At 46.9% G+C, this 16,376-nt stretch overlaps 2 protein-coding genes across 2 annotated transcripts in view; one reads left to right on the top strand and one right to left on the bottom strand.

The window, feature by feature from the left end:
* LOC119387370 (uncharacterized) overlaps positions 1–9,081 on the top strand; it is a 96,112-nt gene extending 87,031 nt beyond the window's left edge. The window contains exon 7 of the mRNA XM_037654737.2: positions 8,445–9,081. Within this exon, the coding sequence (XP_037510665.1) occupies positions 8,445–8,560 (116 nt within the window). The 3' untranslated portion in view covers positions 8,561–9,081. The remainder of the gene's footprint in view (positions 1–8,444) is intronic.
* Positions 1–16,376, bottom strand: part of LOC119387368 (RNA/RNP complex-1-interacting phosphatase) — an 88,295-nt gene that overhangs the window by 18,289 nt on the left and 53,630 nt on the right. The gene's annotated exons all lie outside the window — the stretch shown is intronic.

Here is a 16,376-nt window from a genome sequence, read left to right as displayed (position 1 = left end):
TGATATTCCGCCGGCCATGTTATAACGCCGTGTTCATCGCGACGCCAACACACACGCAGTGTTCCTCAAACACCCCCGCAAGTGTTCCTCAGACACCTGAAACACCCGTTTCCCCATTAGGGTTAGACTGGCCAGTTAATGTTTATTTTTTGTACAGTTGAAGAGAATGTCGTCTTGGACCTGCTGCACCCACATTATGTAATGGGGTCCGATAACAGTAATAATTTCTACCCGAAACCAACTACCGTATTTGCTCCCTTACTATTAGCATTGGCAAATGTTTGGGAGTGTTAGCTTTAGGATCATTAATTAGAGTGTGCTAGCGCAAACTAAAGCTGGCTATCCGCTGTTATGATAGCAACGTTATAACTTAATTCACTTTGAATCCAATGACTGAGTTGTCTACTACTTAACTAGTTTCCTGCTGTAAAACAGAACCAGAGTTGCCTTGCTGCTCTCTGCACCGATCTCTCCAAACAGCGACCCACGATTAATGCGGTTAACTTTCGCGCGTGTTATCCGATGTGTGCACGCGTACCCTTGTGTAAAGCGACTGTTCTATCTTCACGCCCGCAGCCTTGACAGTACTGCACGCATTTGATGAGGTTTGATGGATTAGGTACGTATAAGTCGTGTCTATACCTGAGCTGATGTTTGTTCATTTTTACCGACCCATCGAGTCTCATCTCAGCGCCGGCTATATCAGTCTGTGTCGTCTGTGTCGCAACACAGCTCGTCTGTGTCGCAACAGCTCTTTGCAATCTCGCAACCTCAGACGCCCGATGTTCCATTGTACCCCAAATGGACGAACAAATGCGGTGCCTTCTTACATCTCGACATACGCCCTCTGTGATTCGGTTGGGAGGATCGAAAGTGCTTGTAGGTTTGTCGACGCGCACCTATACTTACACGTGTAACCCAACACCGGTGTGCATTGTGTGCTATGGGACATGAAATCGATAGGCGGCTCGAAGGATCCGTTTTCCCCGCGCACAGAACGACACCACGTAAGACATCAGATATAGGACGACTGCGGAGACGTCGAGTGCAATCTCGTGTCCAGTGCGGCCGTAGACGCGAAAGGATTCCCGCGATTCACCTTTCCGCCCTGTGAAAACCCTGTCTCTATCCCTATACTTGTCCCTATAAACTTCTAAACAGTCGAAGCCGTCCCTATTTATCCGTACACACTCCCAACCCTTACAAAAATATGTTTAGATAGTCCATATAAAGTTTGTAGACATCTGTCTATAAAATCAATTGACGTTCTATAGCTGAATTCTTTAGACTGGTCTATAGACAGTCTATGGAATAGTGGCCACACTCGTTTTTATAGACCAGTCTACAAGAAAGTCTAAGTCTATAGATTGGCTATAGAAGGTCTGTAGATTAATAAAAATTCATGCGTTTAAACCGATGTCTGTAGAATGTCTATAAACAAAAGTCTATAGGCTCATATAAATCTACTTTGGTTTACTTTTGTCTATAAAATATCCACAGACAAATGTCTGTAGATTATCCATAGGCTATTCCTATGACCCAGTATATAGAGTGTCTACGGACTTATTACCTCACAAATATACTGTGGTCTACAGATTGCCTAGAGGCAGTTCCTGTAGATTAGTGATGTATAAATTTGTCCCAATAAATTCTGGAAAAGAAAACGAGGCAAAGCACACAGAAAAGAATGACAAGCACAAGCGCTGACTTACAACAGAGCTTTAATCAGAAAAAGATACAAAAATATAAAAACTTGCGACAAAGCATGCGCGAAAAACTAATGCAGACCCATATATGCATACAATGTAACGAAGCTACTTCTCTGTTAATAGAACTTTTACTAGACAGACAATTTATGGTTCATCAAACAATGAAAATATGGAGTGGCAGGACCAATATTTGCCCCAGTTTTTCTCACACAGATACAGCAACAAGGAGAGCATGCACTCGCTTAACAAGTTTAATTGAACTGAAGCTCACATCCACCAACGATAATTTACATATACGTGGTGTGCTACTTCGAATGAATTAAGTTTGTAGTTGTATGTGTGTACTTACTGTTACTACCAGTTCAAAACGTGTTTCAGACAAATGAATTGCCTTACAGTGAGCCTCGTGTGCAAACCTAATGAACGAGCGAATGGGAATTTTTTCGAGGGCCTCGTTTCTTTGTTAGACACAACCAAATTAATCGAACAGACAATTAAGCCAGGGAAAGCATAGCGGACATTAATTGTCGTCTTTAAAGAGGCACTGAAGAGCAAAACAATTTTTCTCATATTAGTAAATTACTCTTTCACGATACCAAAACCACCACGCTTGCTGCGAGAAGATGCTTAGTAAGCATGAAAATACGCAAAAACAAAATGTGGGTGGCGACGCCACCTTGAAGTTTCCACACCATTCGCCGTGACGTTACATGTTTTGACGGCGCCTACTAGGGACTACGTAGTTCTTAATCGGTAAAAATGAAGTACATTGTCCTCTCAGGGGGCCAGGGACTTGACATACCAAGTTTGGGGTAATTTTATTGAGCAAATGGCGCCAAAATAAGATAAATACACTTTGAAATCAGTGACGTCACGCGGGAAGATTTCGGCGCGAAATTTAAAAATGAAACTTTGACGTTGGTTTTCTCCTCTATTAATAAACCTATGGTGGCGAAATTAACGACATTAGAGTTCTCAGAGCCCAATTTAGCGACCTAAACCGATTCATTGTTTCTCTTTAGTGTCCCTTTAATTGTAGTGTAGCAATAATCGCGTACGTTGAAATTGATTACAGTGGACGAAAACTCACCCTTTCCGTCGGTGGGATCTGAATCCACAGCCTTCTAGTTACACGTCTGGCGCTTCCCCGTTTACTTCGTTGGGTACTTATGTATTTGTTATCCCTAGGAGTCTCAGCCAGCACCGCACGTAGCCCAGGTGGCGAGTTTGGAACATTCATTTTTGACAGAGGGCATCACGTGGCACTTGATCTTAGCATCACGTAATAATAATAATATCTGGGGTTTAACGTCCCAAAACCACGATATGATTATGAGAGACGCCGTACTGGAGGGCTCCGGAAATTTGGACCACCTGGGATTCTTCAACGTGCACCTAAATCTAAGTACACGGGCCTCAAACATTTTCGCCTCCATCGAAAATGCAGCCGCCGCGGCCGAGATTCGATCCCGCGACCTTCGGATCAGCAGTCGAGCGCCATAACCACTAGACCACCGCGGCGGGGTCTTAATTAGCCCCACATACAGCTGACCAATAAACCCTCGCATGCTAACTTCATGCTTTAAGTCTACCGGGGCGACGCCCTCGCTGAATCTACGAAAGAATGGGATCTTTTCGATCGTTTTGGTTGTGTATAAAAAAGAAACGAGGCTCTCCAAAAATCCCCTCATGGAAAAAGCCGCCTCATGGAAAGATCGCGTGCCACGTGACAAACTCTGGCAAAGAAGAGTGTTCCACACTCACCGCCTTGAGTACGAGTGGCACTGGCTAACACTCCAAGGGACTACACATACATAAATGCCCAGCAGCAAAGAGTACGGCGAAGCGCTTTCCGTCGTAGCTCAATCGGCTGAGCATCGGGCGTTTAGATACCATCAACGCAAAGGGAGATTTTCCGTTCACTTTATTTCATTTCAATTTAGGCCATTATTACTGCACTACAGTTAAAGCCAACAATTAAAGTCCGCTGTGCTTTCCCTTGGCTAATCGATTGATTTGGTTGTGTCTGTACACACCCAAGAGCTACGATCTGCGAAAGACAGACTAAAATATTTAATATAGAACAATTACGTACATTCTTTGCAAAAACGAGCGCGGCACCGTAGACGGCGACGCAGCTACAAACACATAGCCTCTGAGCAGCATGGCGTATGCATGACCGCGCCGTGTGTGTACATGTGCCTCTCTATCTGCACACCCGTCTACTTTTATAAAGTTGATTTGCACGTTAGTTAACTATAACCATGCTTATAACAATAATTGATGGGGTTTAACATCCAAAAACCACGATTATGAGCGACGCCGTAGTGGAGGGCTCCAGAAATTTTGACCACCCGGGGTCCTTTATACGGGCACCTAAATTTAAGAACACGGGCCTCAAGCACTTCGCGAGCCCTCAAGCAAAGCGACCGCCGCGGCCGGGATTCGATCTCCGCGACCTGTGGGTGAGCAGTCGAGCACCTTAACAACTATATATAGTTAGACCACCGTGGCGGGTAACTATGCTTATTGAACGATAACGTCTGTTGCATTTCCACAACAGAAAGGGTACGGGGCGACCAGTAATGTTTAAAAGCAGACTCAATTTTATAGTGACAAGGCATGTGCACGTCATTTCATGCAAGGATGCCGCATTGCATACAGTCAAGGAAGAAGGGCGAAACAACACAAGGCCTGCCATCGCGCAATGCAACGCGTATTCTTCAGGCTGTTTTTAGCTCTAATCGACGCACACGGCAACGCCTCCGCGGAAGCGTATAACGAACACCACAGAAGGCAGAGACACTAGTACAAGGCATACTTTCTTATCAAACACTTCCTCTTGCACACCATCTTTATTATGGCAGCTTGCCGCTCGGGCAATCTTACCTACACAAAGTCGTCATGCACAGTCACGCAATTTGGCAACGTTCTTGAACTCACCGAAGAGCGATATTCGCTGTGGCGACAGTCTCGTCAAAAGGCGCGCGCTTGTGATCTTGTTCAAAACATCGCGCTCGTTGGGGCTACGACAACACATGGCCGTCAACGATTCCATGTCAAACAACGATGCGTCCGTCCCGACACGCCATGTAAGTACGTGTCCATTCCACGACTTCCAGCGACGATACCGGCACGTAATATTATTCAACGCGGTAAAAATACACGCGCGCAACGAACTTATTTCGGCATTAAACACAGCGCTGCGAGAACTTATTTTACAACGACCCTCAACTGGGCTCAACTGGCTCAACTGCCTGAACGGCTTAAACGTCAGTGCGCCTGCGCGCCCCCTGGTTTGAACTGATTGGCTCTCGGTCAGCGAGCGATTTGAAACTGAGTTGCAGCTGCGCGCCCTCTTGCGTTCGTTTGCCGCACCGGTTCTCGCTTTTCTCCCCTTCCTTATCCTGTTCGCTCGCGCGCCTTTACGATTCAAGGCAAAACCCCATATGCGCAAAAATTCACGCGACAGCGACGAGCGATGCTATGAGCGACGAAACGAGCCGTTCGCGCGACGTGTTGCGTGGTCGATTTCGCGCGATCGCTCGGTTTTTCAGATTTGGAATCTGTCGCATGTCCGTCGCTCGTCGCCCGGAAGTGCTGTGCTCAAGCAGCCAATAGCAAAACACCGGAATAAGATGCATCAGTGACGTATTGCTGATTGCCGCCACTTTCTTATCGACGCACATCAACAACAACGTTCATCAACATGACCAACGGCGACGAGCGCAATGTTGACGTTGTTGAACGCGAACGCTGGGACCTGCGCCGTCTGTGACGCGGCTTGGCAGCACGTAGCAGCAGTGATGGGATCGAAAAAAATGCTGGAAGACAATGATAAACATTTTATGTACCATTATGCAACAAAACATCGTATTTTACATTGCATACCGCTGAGAACGGGCCACTTTTGGTATGAGTAAACGCCCTCATGTCAGCAACAGTGGCGATCGCTCGCCGAGGGCGTCGCGTGAATGGGGTTTGCTCATCGAAGCGACCGCTTGCGCGAAGACGATCTACGTCGCGTCGCTCGTCGCTGTCGCGTGCATTTTCGCGTATATGGGGTTTGGCCTTCACGGCAGTGCCTGAACGAAAAAGCAACTTCTTAGTGGGGAGGCCGCTTCTGAGCGATTCTTCAATTGTATTTCCAGTGCTTGCTGTTTAAACATACCGTTCGTGGACCATTCGTGTACAGGATATGTAACGAACGGTCCGTTTTTACTACTATCTGTAACAGTTGTTGCCCTCACGGCCGTGTCTGTGTGTATGATCACAAGCATGTGGAAAACTTGAGCCTTTGACAGCAAGTGTATTTGAAATCGCTTACTGAAACACGATTTAATATTACATTGCACGTCGTCGTAATGAAAACAGAAAAATGCATATTTGTTGAAGAACATCTTAATTAACATATTACCTTCTGAAAATGTCGTGAAAATGAACAAATATAATGAGCTAGCGAAAGGGCCACAGCTAATTCGCAAAATATTTTTAACAAAATTGGTTTCTGGGCACAGTGCTTCGTATATGAAAAGAATGGCGAAATACTATATATTGAATAGTAACAAAAATGAAAGCACTGCAGTGGGCCCTGCTATTTTGTCTTGAAAAAGAGCTGTTGTACTCTGTTCACTGTTTGCCCATCGTCCCGCTTCAAAGCTGCGATCTCCAGTGTTCGACGAAATACATTGCCCTTTGCATTGTAGCAACGAAGGCGGAAAGAACCACACAGTCCTTGCAGTACATCCAGTCGGTGAGCCATAGAGTGCGACATACTTACTGGAAACATCTTTAGTTCTAATGTGAGCATGCGAGTTACGAGGGGAAATATATATGTGCCATGTGCGCCAGAATGTGTTAATGAGATATACAAAAACGCATTCCTGCTCAATTTCACATTGTGGTTCAATTAATTAATGAGCCCCCTTAGTTCTTTTTTAACATACCTTACAGCTAGGGCCCAATGGGGCAATAAGGAGTGCATGCTTAGATGTTATATAAAGAAAAAGGTAGCAAAATTGCATAAAGTACACACGTCTGATAAAATTTCAATGAAAAACCTTATTTTCAGCAAAAAATTAAATAACTCCACTTTAACTTCTGTCTTTAGACAGTCTATAGACTGGGATTTGACAATAGGAAATAACACCAATTTATCAACCTTTGTATATAGACAATCTATACACTGGGATTAGACAAAACACAAACTTCATCAACTTAACTTTTGTCTATAGATTGTATATAGACCAGCAATAGAAAAAAAGAACCATACGCTTTTTAAAACTTTTGTTTATAGACAATCTATAGAACGCAATTAGACAAAAGATGACACGCATTTATAAAATTTTGTCTATAGATTGTCAAAGGATTTTCTTTAGGCAAAATACTAAATCTACATAAAGGCGAACTCGACTACAAGAAGTCTACAGACACTCTATAGACTGTCTAAATCCATTTTTGTAAGGGAAATCGCATTCTGGTTCGCTTGTGCCGCGGCTTCAGAAAACAGGGCAACCCAATATCTCCCAGAAAGATCTGCTTACCTCGCGGAGAACACACGAACATAGCTAGCGCGACCTGTTTAAATTCGAAATATTTGCTTTTGATGCCACTACTTTTAGCATTCTGTTTCTTCTTCTGAAGGTCGTTCTGAAACTTTAATACCCTCCGAAGGACCTTTTTCGAAAGCTGCTATTTAAAGCCTCGCTGTGAGATGACACCTTTCGTTTCGTCCTCGTTGCACTCAGCATATTTAGCGCATGCTCCCGCGCAGCAGAAAAGATCAACGCCCACAGATTTTGTGAGTGACATTTCGTGTGTGTGTGTGTGTGTGTGTGTGTGTTTGTGTGTGTGTGTGTGTGAGTGAGTGAGTGAGTGAGTGAGTGAGTGAGTGAGTGAGTGAGTGAGTGAGTGAGTGAGTGAGTGAGTGAGTGAGTGAGTGAGTGAGTGAGTGAGTGAGTGAGTGAGTGAGTGAGAGTGTGTGTGTGTGTGTGTGTGTGTGTGTGTGTGTGTGTGTGTGAGTGAGTGAGTGAGTGAGTGAGTGAGTGAGTGAGTGTGTTTCTGTGTGTGTGTGAGAGTGAGTGTGTGTGTGTGTGTGTGTGTGTGTGTGTGTGTGTGTGCTTATTTTTTATTTTTGTGTGCTCTGGTTTCAGCCACAAAAGCTGTTACCACCGCTCTGCGCAGGCCGCACCACGCTGATTAGGAAACATCTCGATTGTTTAAGACTATTCTGACAAGACTGCGCGCATGACACGAGTAGTCGAGTTTATTCTGGAGCTAATGCGAGTTATATCATTCATGTATAAAAGACGGCGTGTTCCGCCGATGACGACAGTATTCTACGATCGGAGACTATCGTTGTCCTGTGAGAGTTGCTTGTGCAGTGAGTGTTACTTGATTCTATGGCCACAATTTCGGCCAATAAAGAGTTCCGTCTTGAGCAGACTGACTGGCACCTCGCTTTTGCGCCACAACGACGTGACAAATAATATAAATGAGGTTATGCACTGCGCACGATGCATGAAGAATGCCGACACACCCGAGAAATTGAACAGAACACGTGCCGCGTTCTATCTTTCCGCCATTCTTAGTATAAGTATACATTGTTTCTGCAGTGTTGTACACGTCACGGACATGCGTCTCGTTTTGCTTTCCTGCCGATCTGCAGCTATACCTGTATAACCGTATATTCACCAGATGGTCCCTGTGCCTCTTCTATGGTTATGCTCTTTCCAGAAAACACGGCGTTGAAGAAGGCTGCCGGTCCGTGGTACTCACGCATCCGGGCCGCCGTCACCCGCTGTCTTCGCACCGGATGCCTGTGCGTCGTCCGGAGGCAGGCGCCGCCCTGAAATCGTTGCTGCCATGGTCGTCGTCCCAATTAGAAGCTGCCGGCGTCCACTGGTATCGTCATCAACTGCGCCGGTATGCTTTGTAACCGTCGTCTCCTGGGCGCGCTGTCCTTACCACGGGCTCCCAAGAAGCTCGACGTGATGGACATCTCTGTCTGTATGTGTCACCGCTGCCTCGGGCAGTTTGTGTTGTATACACACGCGGCCAACCCCCTACATGTGTTCCTGTATGCGCTGCTTCATTATCGTGGCCGTAAAAACTCTGCACACACACCTGTCGTAATGCGGAAATGCCCAAGTAGACCCAATTTACGGATCGTGAATGCGTCCTCAATAGATCGTTTAGAACGCTCTGCTGTGGCCTCAACCTTTAATATGGCACGACAAAAAGTACACACATGAAGGATGGAACAAGTGCCAACTTTCAAATGATTTATTCAGGCAAGCTTACGCTGAAGTAAACATGATGCGCGTGGGTGTATAAGCAGTAATCGGAACGAATGCCAGTCAAGAAGGAACAATATCGTTTACATAGCCATGAAGCGCCTATGCGATGTTTCATGCTATTTGGTCGCAGCTTATCTCAAGCAATCTACAGTGCCACTTGTCCCGCGCGTTACACCTGTGTAAACCCGCCGTGCTGTTATACTGTAAAGTGTCGCGCTGCTAAGCTCGAGGACGCGGGTTCGATTCCCGGCCACAGTGCAGTGTTCGTGCATATCGCCTTCATTTCAATGGGGGGCGAAATGCACGAACACCCGTGCACATGGATTTGGTTGCACAGTCAAAATTAATCTGAGCTGCCCCGCTACATATGGCGTATACCTCATAATCGCATCATGGTTTTGGCGCATAAAACTCCAGAATCTAATGTCCGTGCATTCTTTGTCGTGTCATTCTTAAGCTTCAGTTGAACTTTTTTTTTTAATGCCCACTCGGGGGTTTTGTCATAAGTGTCTCGCGCGTGCGCCACTGCTGTACAAGTCGTGTATATTTTCGCTGTTGTCGTTCCTTTTGTGCGGTTGCCACACGAGTGTATACACTCTTCGCCGCTGCATGTTTCATACATTCCTCGGAATCTGCTTTCCCATGTTGTTTTCGATGGCGTATTCGTCGACGTGTTAGTACGAAAGTACCATCGTGGCATGCACTAAGCACGAACCTCCAATATCGACCGATGTAGCCTACACTGCTTGCTTGCCCTTAATTCAGAACCCCACTTTCTGTGAGCGGTGCTTTTGACACCATTATTCTTGCTTTAAAAAAATTTCTCTTTTAAACGATTCGTTTCGCGCTGTACCGAAAACACGTGAAAACGCTTCACGCGGCCTTATACGCGTGTGGCGCTATGCGCATGCGCGCGCGAAACGTATAACAATTGAAGTAATCAGAACCACTGCACGCGTAACGTATACTAAAGATGCAGCTATGTCATCTCTACGGCTCTGAAAATGCAATGGCAATGCTGTTTTCGCTGCTGCAGTTTTTCGTCACTGTGGCCGTAAGATGAGAAGATCGAACTTCTTAGCATCTGTAACGCGCGATTAGAATGAGCCCACAGTTCCAGATTTGTGCTTGAGAGAGAGAGAGAGAGAGAAAAAAAAAGAAACTTGCATGCTGAGTAGCTGTAGACTGTCTGCGCAGTGTTGATAAGAAGCGCAAGCGTACACGTGCGAAAGCGTGTCCGGTAAATTGGAATTGCTGGTTATCTGCATGATGATGCCAACATTCCGCGCGTGTGCAGTCAAGTTTAGGTGCAAGGTGCGTACGAAATTTGTTGATCCAGTCGAGTACGGATCCAGGGCCACCGATCGAAAATGCATTCATCTCGACTGTGAGGCAAATCACAAAAGCGACACCGTTTTACGAGTTGGGGTTAGTTCGCAGCGTTTATTTACTTGACATGGAAAGAGGACTGCTGTGCGTGTTATAGCAGTCCATTTCGTGAAACAGGTGCGCGAATCAATATTCTCCTACTCGCGTTTCGTAACGCTCGCCGTTTCGATTGCTCAAACACCCGGCTGCATGCGGCGTCTGTGCACTTAGCTCTATATGCCGCCTATGAAGGAATTTGCTGCCCCATTGTTGCCATTGTAAAGCCACCGATGCAGGTATATGGAGACAAAGCGCCGTCCCATTTCACTTACGCCCGTACGCCAGTGAAAAGTGCTTAATGTATTCGGATCGTGTCTTGGGAATTAGCGGGCGTTTTGATATCGCGTAGATTGGAACCGTTTCTACGAGGTTTCTAAGGGCCCCACCTAAAAAAAAAAAAGAAATATTTCCCTGTCGAAAGCCGGGACTGTTTGTATATACAGGTCGCATTCCCAGCATATGACTGTGTACGCTGTACTTGAATTTAGAGAAATGAACTGGGGGTCCTTCAGTGGGGCTATCTTCTATCTTCTATAACACATCGGAAGAACGATTCGGAAAAGATGGGGCACACAAAAGCCAGACTGAAAAAAAAAAAGCTTCGTAGACCATCTTACAAATTGGGCGAGCGATGTCATCATAGGCATCAGCGTAATTGTGCTTCGCGCGCCGCTGGAACGAGCGCGCTTGGCAGCATTTCGGCGTCCCTTTGTTATGGGAGATTACCCGTTAAAAGACAGACTGCGTATGACGTACTTTACTCAAGCTGGGTCCCGTGCGAGTTCCAGTTAGACGCTGTCGTTGTTTACGCAGCAAATCGGCCGTCAGCAGCATATAGCTCAGCTTGCACTTACCTGCATCCCGCATGTGTGTGAGCAAGCTGTCGCGGTGTTCTTTTTTGTTGTTATTTTTCCAACACTGCCCGCGGATGCTACGACACGAGTTTCGGCGCCCGTACCGTTTCCCGAGGTTTGCTGTTCATAAGAGAGTTCCGAAAGCAGTTGACAGAAGCGGCATGGCCCGCCGAAATTCGATTATGTCGCCATTGTGTGTATACGCGCATGTGCAGAATCCGAAATTTGTTTGGCCTACCTTTTGCACGTGTGCATGACTGATAGCGTATTTTTGACTCACTGCTTTCACGCCTTCTTGTCGTCGACGCTTAGTGTTACGCCTGCATCGCATCAGTGCCGCGCTATAGCGTGTTCCGTCTGCACATAAATGTGCGAAGTTCGAATAAAAGGGGGAAAAATGTATCGGGCTTGTCTGACAATTAGATTATAGGCTGTTTTTTTATTATTTTCGCGAGATTCTGTAGATAAAATGTGACAAGCGGTATTGAACTTGCGCCATGAGCGAGCTCAGTGAGCAGCTGATATTTCAATTAAAAATTAAATTATTGGATTCGGATTCCACTTGCCAAATCTGTAGGGTCCGATCAAGTGGCACACTGTAAGGCGGAGGACTTCAGTACTGTATTGACCGGCGTAAGTTGTGTAACTTGCGCCGATATGTAAGCACACGAAGCGTTTTTGCATTTCACCCTCATAGAAATGAACTTTTCTTTCGGACTCGTCCAACGGGAGGGCCGGAGGGGGGGGGGGGGAGGTGAGAGAGAGCGGTAGAGCTATGCCCTCCCCCTCTCTACTAATATATATACCTGCGCACGTCTATGTCTGCATCAACCAAGCGCCCGATGTATAGAAACTATACCTCTGGCAAGGGACCCTTCCGCTCAATTTGCACATTGACAAACGGCCTCGCGTGTCGCTCGCCGTCTGTTCTCGCCATTTCACGTTGCATTCTCGCGTGTGCTTGCGCTATTATTGCAGGTGTCGTCAACGTAGCGATGCGGCCACGCGCTTTCACTTGCGTAATCGCGCCAACGCCGTGCAGGCATATTCGCTCTAACACCCTGAAACACTGACGGAGCCACGTCGTGTGTTGGTTGAGGCGCTGCTCGCCCACTTTTGTGGTACATAAAGCGAGGGAAAGCAGCTTTTATATGAAGAGCACTTAGTGTATACAATCGCCTTTTGTCCATCACTAGGTGTCGCATACCGTTTTCACAAAACTGCCGTTTCACACCAAACCGTGCGCGTTCGCGTAACCGTTCTCAATTTCGTAACTTTCCTAACAGATGACTCCACTGTCAATGTTTGCCGTAACTGTGTGAATTGTATACTGCATGTATGTGCGTAATGCTTTTAAACGTATATTGCATGAGGTGGCTTCGCGAAGGCCGGGTCTTTTTCTTGCACGCCTTGCTGCGCTGTTGGCATATCTTGTGCAGAGACGGCTACACTCTCGGTATAAGGCGGATGTATGTGTCACGTGACTTCACTGTACGCTCACGATACAGCAGCTCCGGTCTCGTCGTATCAATGCAAGAGTGCACCATGTGCTCGTTTTATTATTCGCTGCGAAACGACACCTCCACGTCTATGTAGGGTCCTGCATACGTACTACGTGTATACTGCGTATGCATGCAGTGCGCTTCACGCAGTACACTTAGTACTGCGTGAAGTGTGTGAGGACAGTGGCGGCGACGACTACGGAACACTGCCTACACAGTTAAAATCGGATCAGGCGAGCCATGTGTAGTGTACCGAGGATCACCGACTCACTGATACCGCTCTCTTTGGGACCGTGCATGCCTCTGTCGGCTGCTATTGCGCTTGCTGTATTCGTCGTGCATGCTAATCGTAGGTTAACCTACTTGCACGACTTTCACAACATAGATCTAAGGGTATAGATACCTTCGCAGCGCTGCGGAGGCGCCTGCCTTTGGTTGCAAGAGCCTGGTGGTCGTTCTCCCCGCGACATATTTGTCATTCAGTGTTAGCAGCAGGTGAGTCGTGCAGTCGATATAGCGCACCTGTTCAGTCTCAAGCAGAACTGGGTCCATTGGCTGATTTCGTGAGAGAAAGATTGTGCCAAGCGTGCTTTGTATCTCTTACACGCTTGTAGGGTTTGTGCCCACCCGCAGTTACATATGCATGGACGCGTGCATCTACACTGCTTCGCAATTACGGTACAAGAATAGACTTTCTTACACCAAGGTCGCCACACAGCGGACCGTCTAGCGGCCCGCTGTGTATTAAACTGCAACTGTATCCTAAACCGCAACACGTGAGGACCAGGGGCCGCGTTCACGAGTCTTAGGACGTATACGTGTACGTATTCACGCATAACGCATTTTGTGTAAAAACGTTGCTCTGGCGCGGCATGTTCACTGTATGTATGTTGTCGTCACCGCGACTGGCTTCTCTTACCCTTTGCCCACGTGCATCGCGTCAGTATGCATACACTTCGATCGACGAGTTAATTTGCCATGTGTACCGTTCGTAACTCGATCGTTCCATTCATATATTGTCAACGTCTCGTGCATCTCCTTATTGCTGCAAGCATGCGTGGAGCTACAGCCAACTTCGCTTGATGTTTCAGAGCGATTCCGGGTAGCCGACCCCATACGCAACTTTGGTGAATCAGACTCGTGTCTGTCATCAAAGGCGTGCACCTCTTTGTCTGGGTATAGACGCAGACCCTCTGCGTTGCACACCTATAATGCACTCACCTTTGCTGCTTCGCGGACTCAGCACAAACCGGACCCATAGATAGCTATCCGTTGTTTGTCCGCGGCACGTGAAGTGAATGAAACAACTGCTGCTCGCAAACATGTTCAATGTCGTGCTCGCAGAAACCCGTTATAAAGGGATTATAGAAAGATGAGAGGAGCTAGAGGGCATGGCAGTAGCAGAAACTGCGATCATGGTTGGGCGTTTTTAACGTGTGCTTATATAGTGTGCACTTGTCGATGTTCGGAATCCACGTATGCGAGTCTTCATATGCAATGCGCAGTATGCGAGCGCGCATAATGTATAAATCTGAAGCGCTGGCTATTTTTATATACTGCTGACGAGCGGTGGCTGACGCAACACTATTTTGTGCTCCACTAAACGGAAGCCGCAAAAAGTAACTTACGGAATGACCCAACGAGAAAGGCCGGCTAACCGGCCTCCTCTGTAATGCACACTTATAGCTGACTGACCACCGGCCTGCTAGGGCAAGTGAATCTTTCGACGAGGACTGAACGTGCTACCGCTGTACGACAATACACGACACCTCATTGTTTTCGACGCACTAATAAGCATTGTGTGCTAGGCGTCTGTATTGATCATTCTTTGAGTTCCTTGGGCTCTCCGATTTCGCTTCGAAGTCGTGCTTTTTTTCACTTTTTTAATAACAATCTAAAGCCGAGTCTCAAGGTTTTTCCTCTTCGGACGTGCAGTCCACCAGCATTCATATATTAACGGGCATGCTGCCATATGTACGTACAGGCTGCTCAACTTCTTACTCGTTTACATGGTCGAGTAAAGAAGACTGAGGGAGATGTGAGGACGAGACAATAAATCAAGATTGCTTTTCATTATGCTAATCTCCTGAGTGGCTCCGGGCGATTAATTTGCACTGGTCTGGAGTATACCTTTCGTTAGACTGGTTAGAAAGCATGCGAGGAACCAAAGTTTGTCGCTTGTGTGAGCAAATTAAATTTTATATTTCTCAGATGTCACGTACCGCTGCATTCCCGTATCGAACGCTTACTCTGGTACGTTCATCAATATTGATCTTCATATCTGTCTTCATTGTTACGCTCGGCAAACTGCCAGCAGGTGCACCGGTAACTTCCCCTTGACCGAATTGCTTCCGGCGCTCTAATCAAAACCGTGTTTGATCTCTGCCTTAGTTAGATGACGCTATAGGCAACCTGACCTGACGAAAGTCAATCCCGTACTCCGTTTCACCTTCAGTACTTCTTCATGGGTGAGTGCGCAGAAAGGGACGCAGTCACACAAAGCTGTTCGCTCGACTGAATGGCGAGGCCAGGATCGCGAAATGAATAGGTTCCTCTTTCATGTGGGCCCTTTGCTTGTCTTGGATTGCTTGATGTGTGTTTTCGACGCAGTCGATCCCGGCTTCCCATCACGTCGGAAGAATGGCGATTAATAACGCGGTACCGGCACTCTGAAAATAGGTGGTCCTCTCATTCCTTGCTGCGCGTCTGGGCGACCTGCCGTCGACGTCAATGGACGACGCGGAATCTTCTCGATCTTTCGCTGTCCGATGCCGAGAAACTAATCTCTGCCGATTAGGAGGTCGCGTGTCTGCGGCCAGTTACGATCAATGTGAAGATATATAAGAAAAAAAAAAAACAAGCATGAAAGGCTTAAGTGACAGCAAGATTGACAACACATGACAGTTTCAGGCCGGCTCAGAAAGACATTGAATAGAAAATACTCGATGCCGTCTATTGGCTCGAGATAACCAATGGATATGTTCTCGGCTTTCCCCGTTGTTCAGTGAAAATGTCGCAACCTCTAACCACATCTACTCACAATCAGATGTGTCGTGTCGGAGTTCATTGCAAAGCGCCCAGATCCGATCCATTCCATGATCTTCGTGAACTATAGCGATTCGCGAAGGTTTCGAAACGTCGGCTCGATCTATCCGCCTTCTCGTTGTTTTCCCTTTCACTCAGTCGTAGTACATCTCCGGTCGGTGACTATACGTTCCCAATGTTTTCTGCCGCGACGACTGACCGGACCATACTTCTTTTTTTTTTTCGAACCTTTGCTTTTCTTCGGGTCGAACCCTCGATGGAATATCGATCGTTGCAGCGAGGGCAATGCCCCACACTCTGCCGCTGTAATGCTCTACTGATGAAGGAGCACACGCACCCGTGTTTTAGTTCGACGTGTTACGTAACGCCTATACAACGGACGACAATGCGCTACTAATACAGCGTTGGCCTTCGTGAGACCTTTGCACGGGCCCGTTTGCCGGCACGTATAAGGCAAGCGTCGAGTCGCCGGAGGTATTTCCTCATTTCGAGAGAGTCTGCTGTAGCGATTACCGACATTCCTTCGCTAGACTTTTTCTC

This window comes from Rhipicephalus sanguineus, chromosome 3 (genome assembly GCF_013339695.2).
Source record: "Rhipicephalus sanguineus isolate Rsan-2018 chromosome 3, BIME_Rsan_1.4, whole genome shotgun sequence".
Taxonomy (NCBI): domain Eukaryota; kingdom Metazoa; phylum Arthropoda; class Arachnida; order Ixodida; family Ixodidae; genus Rhipicephalus; species Rhipicephalus sanguineus.
The sequence above is the reverse complement of the archived record's forward strand: the minus strand, read 5'-3'. Positions and strand labels throughout refer to the sequence as shown.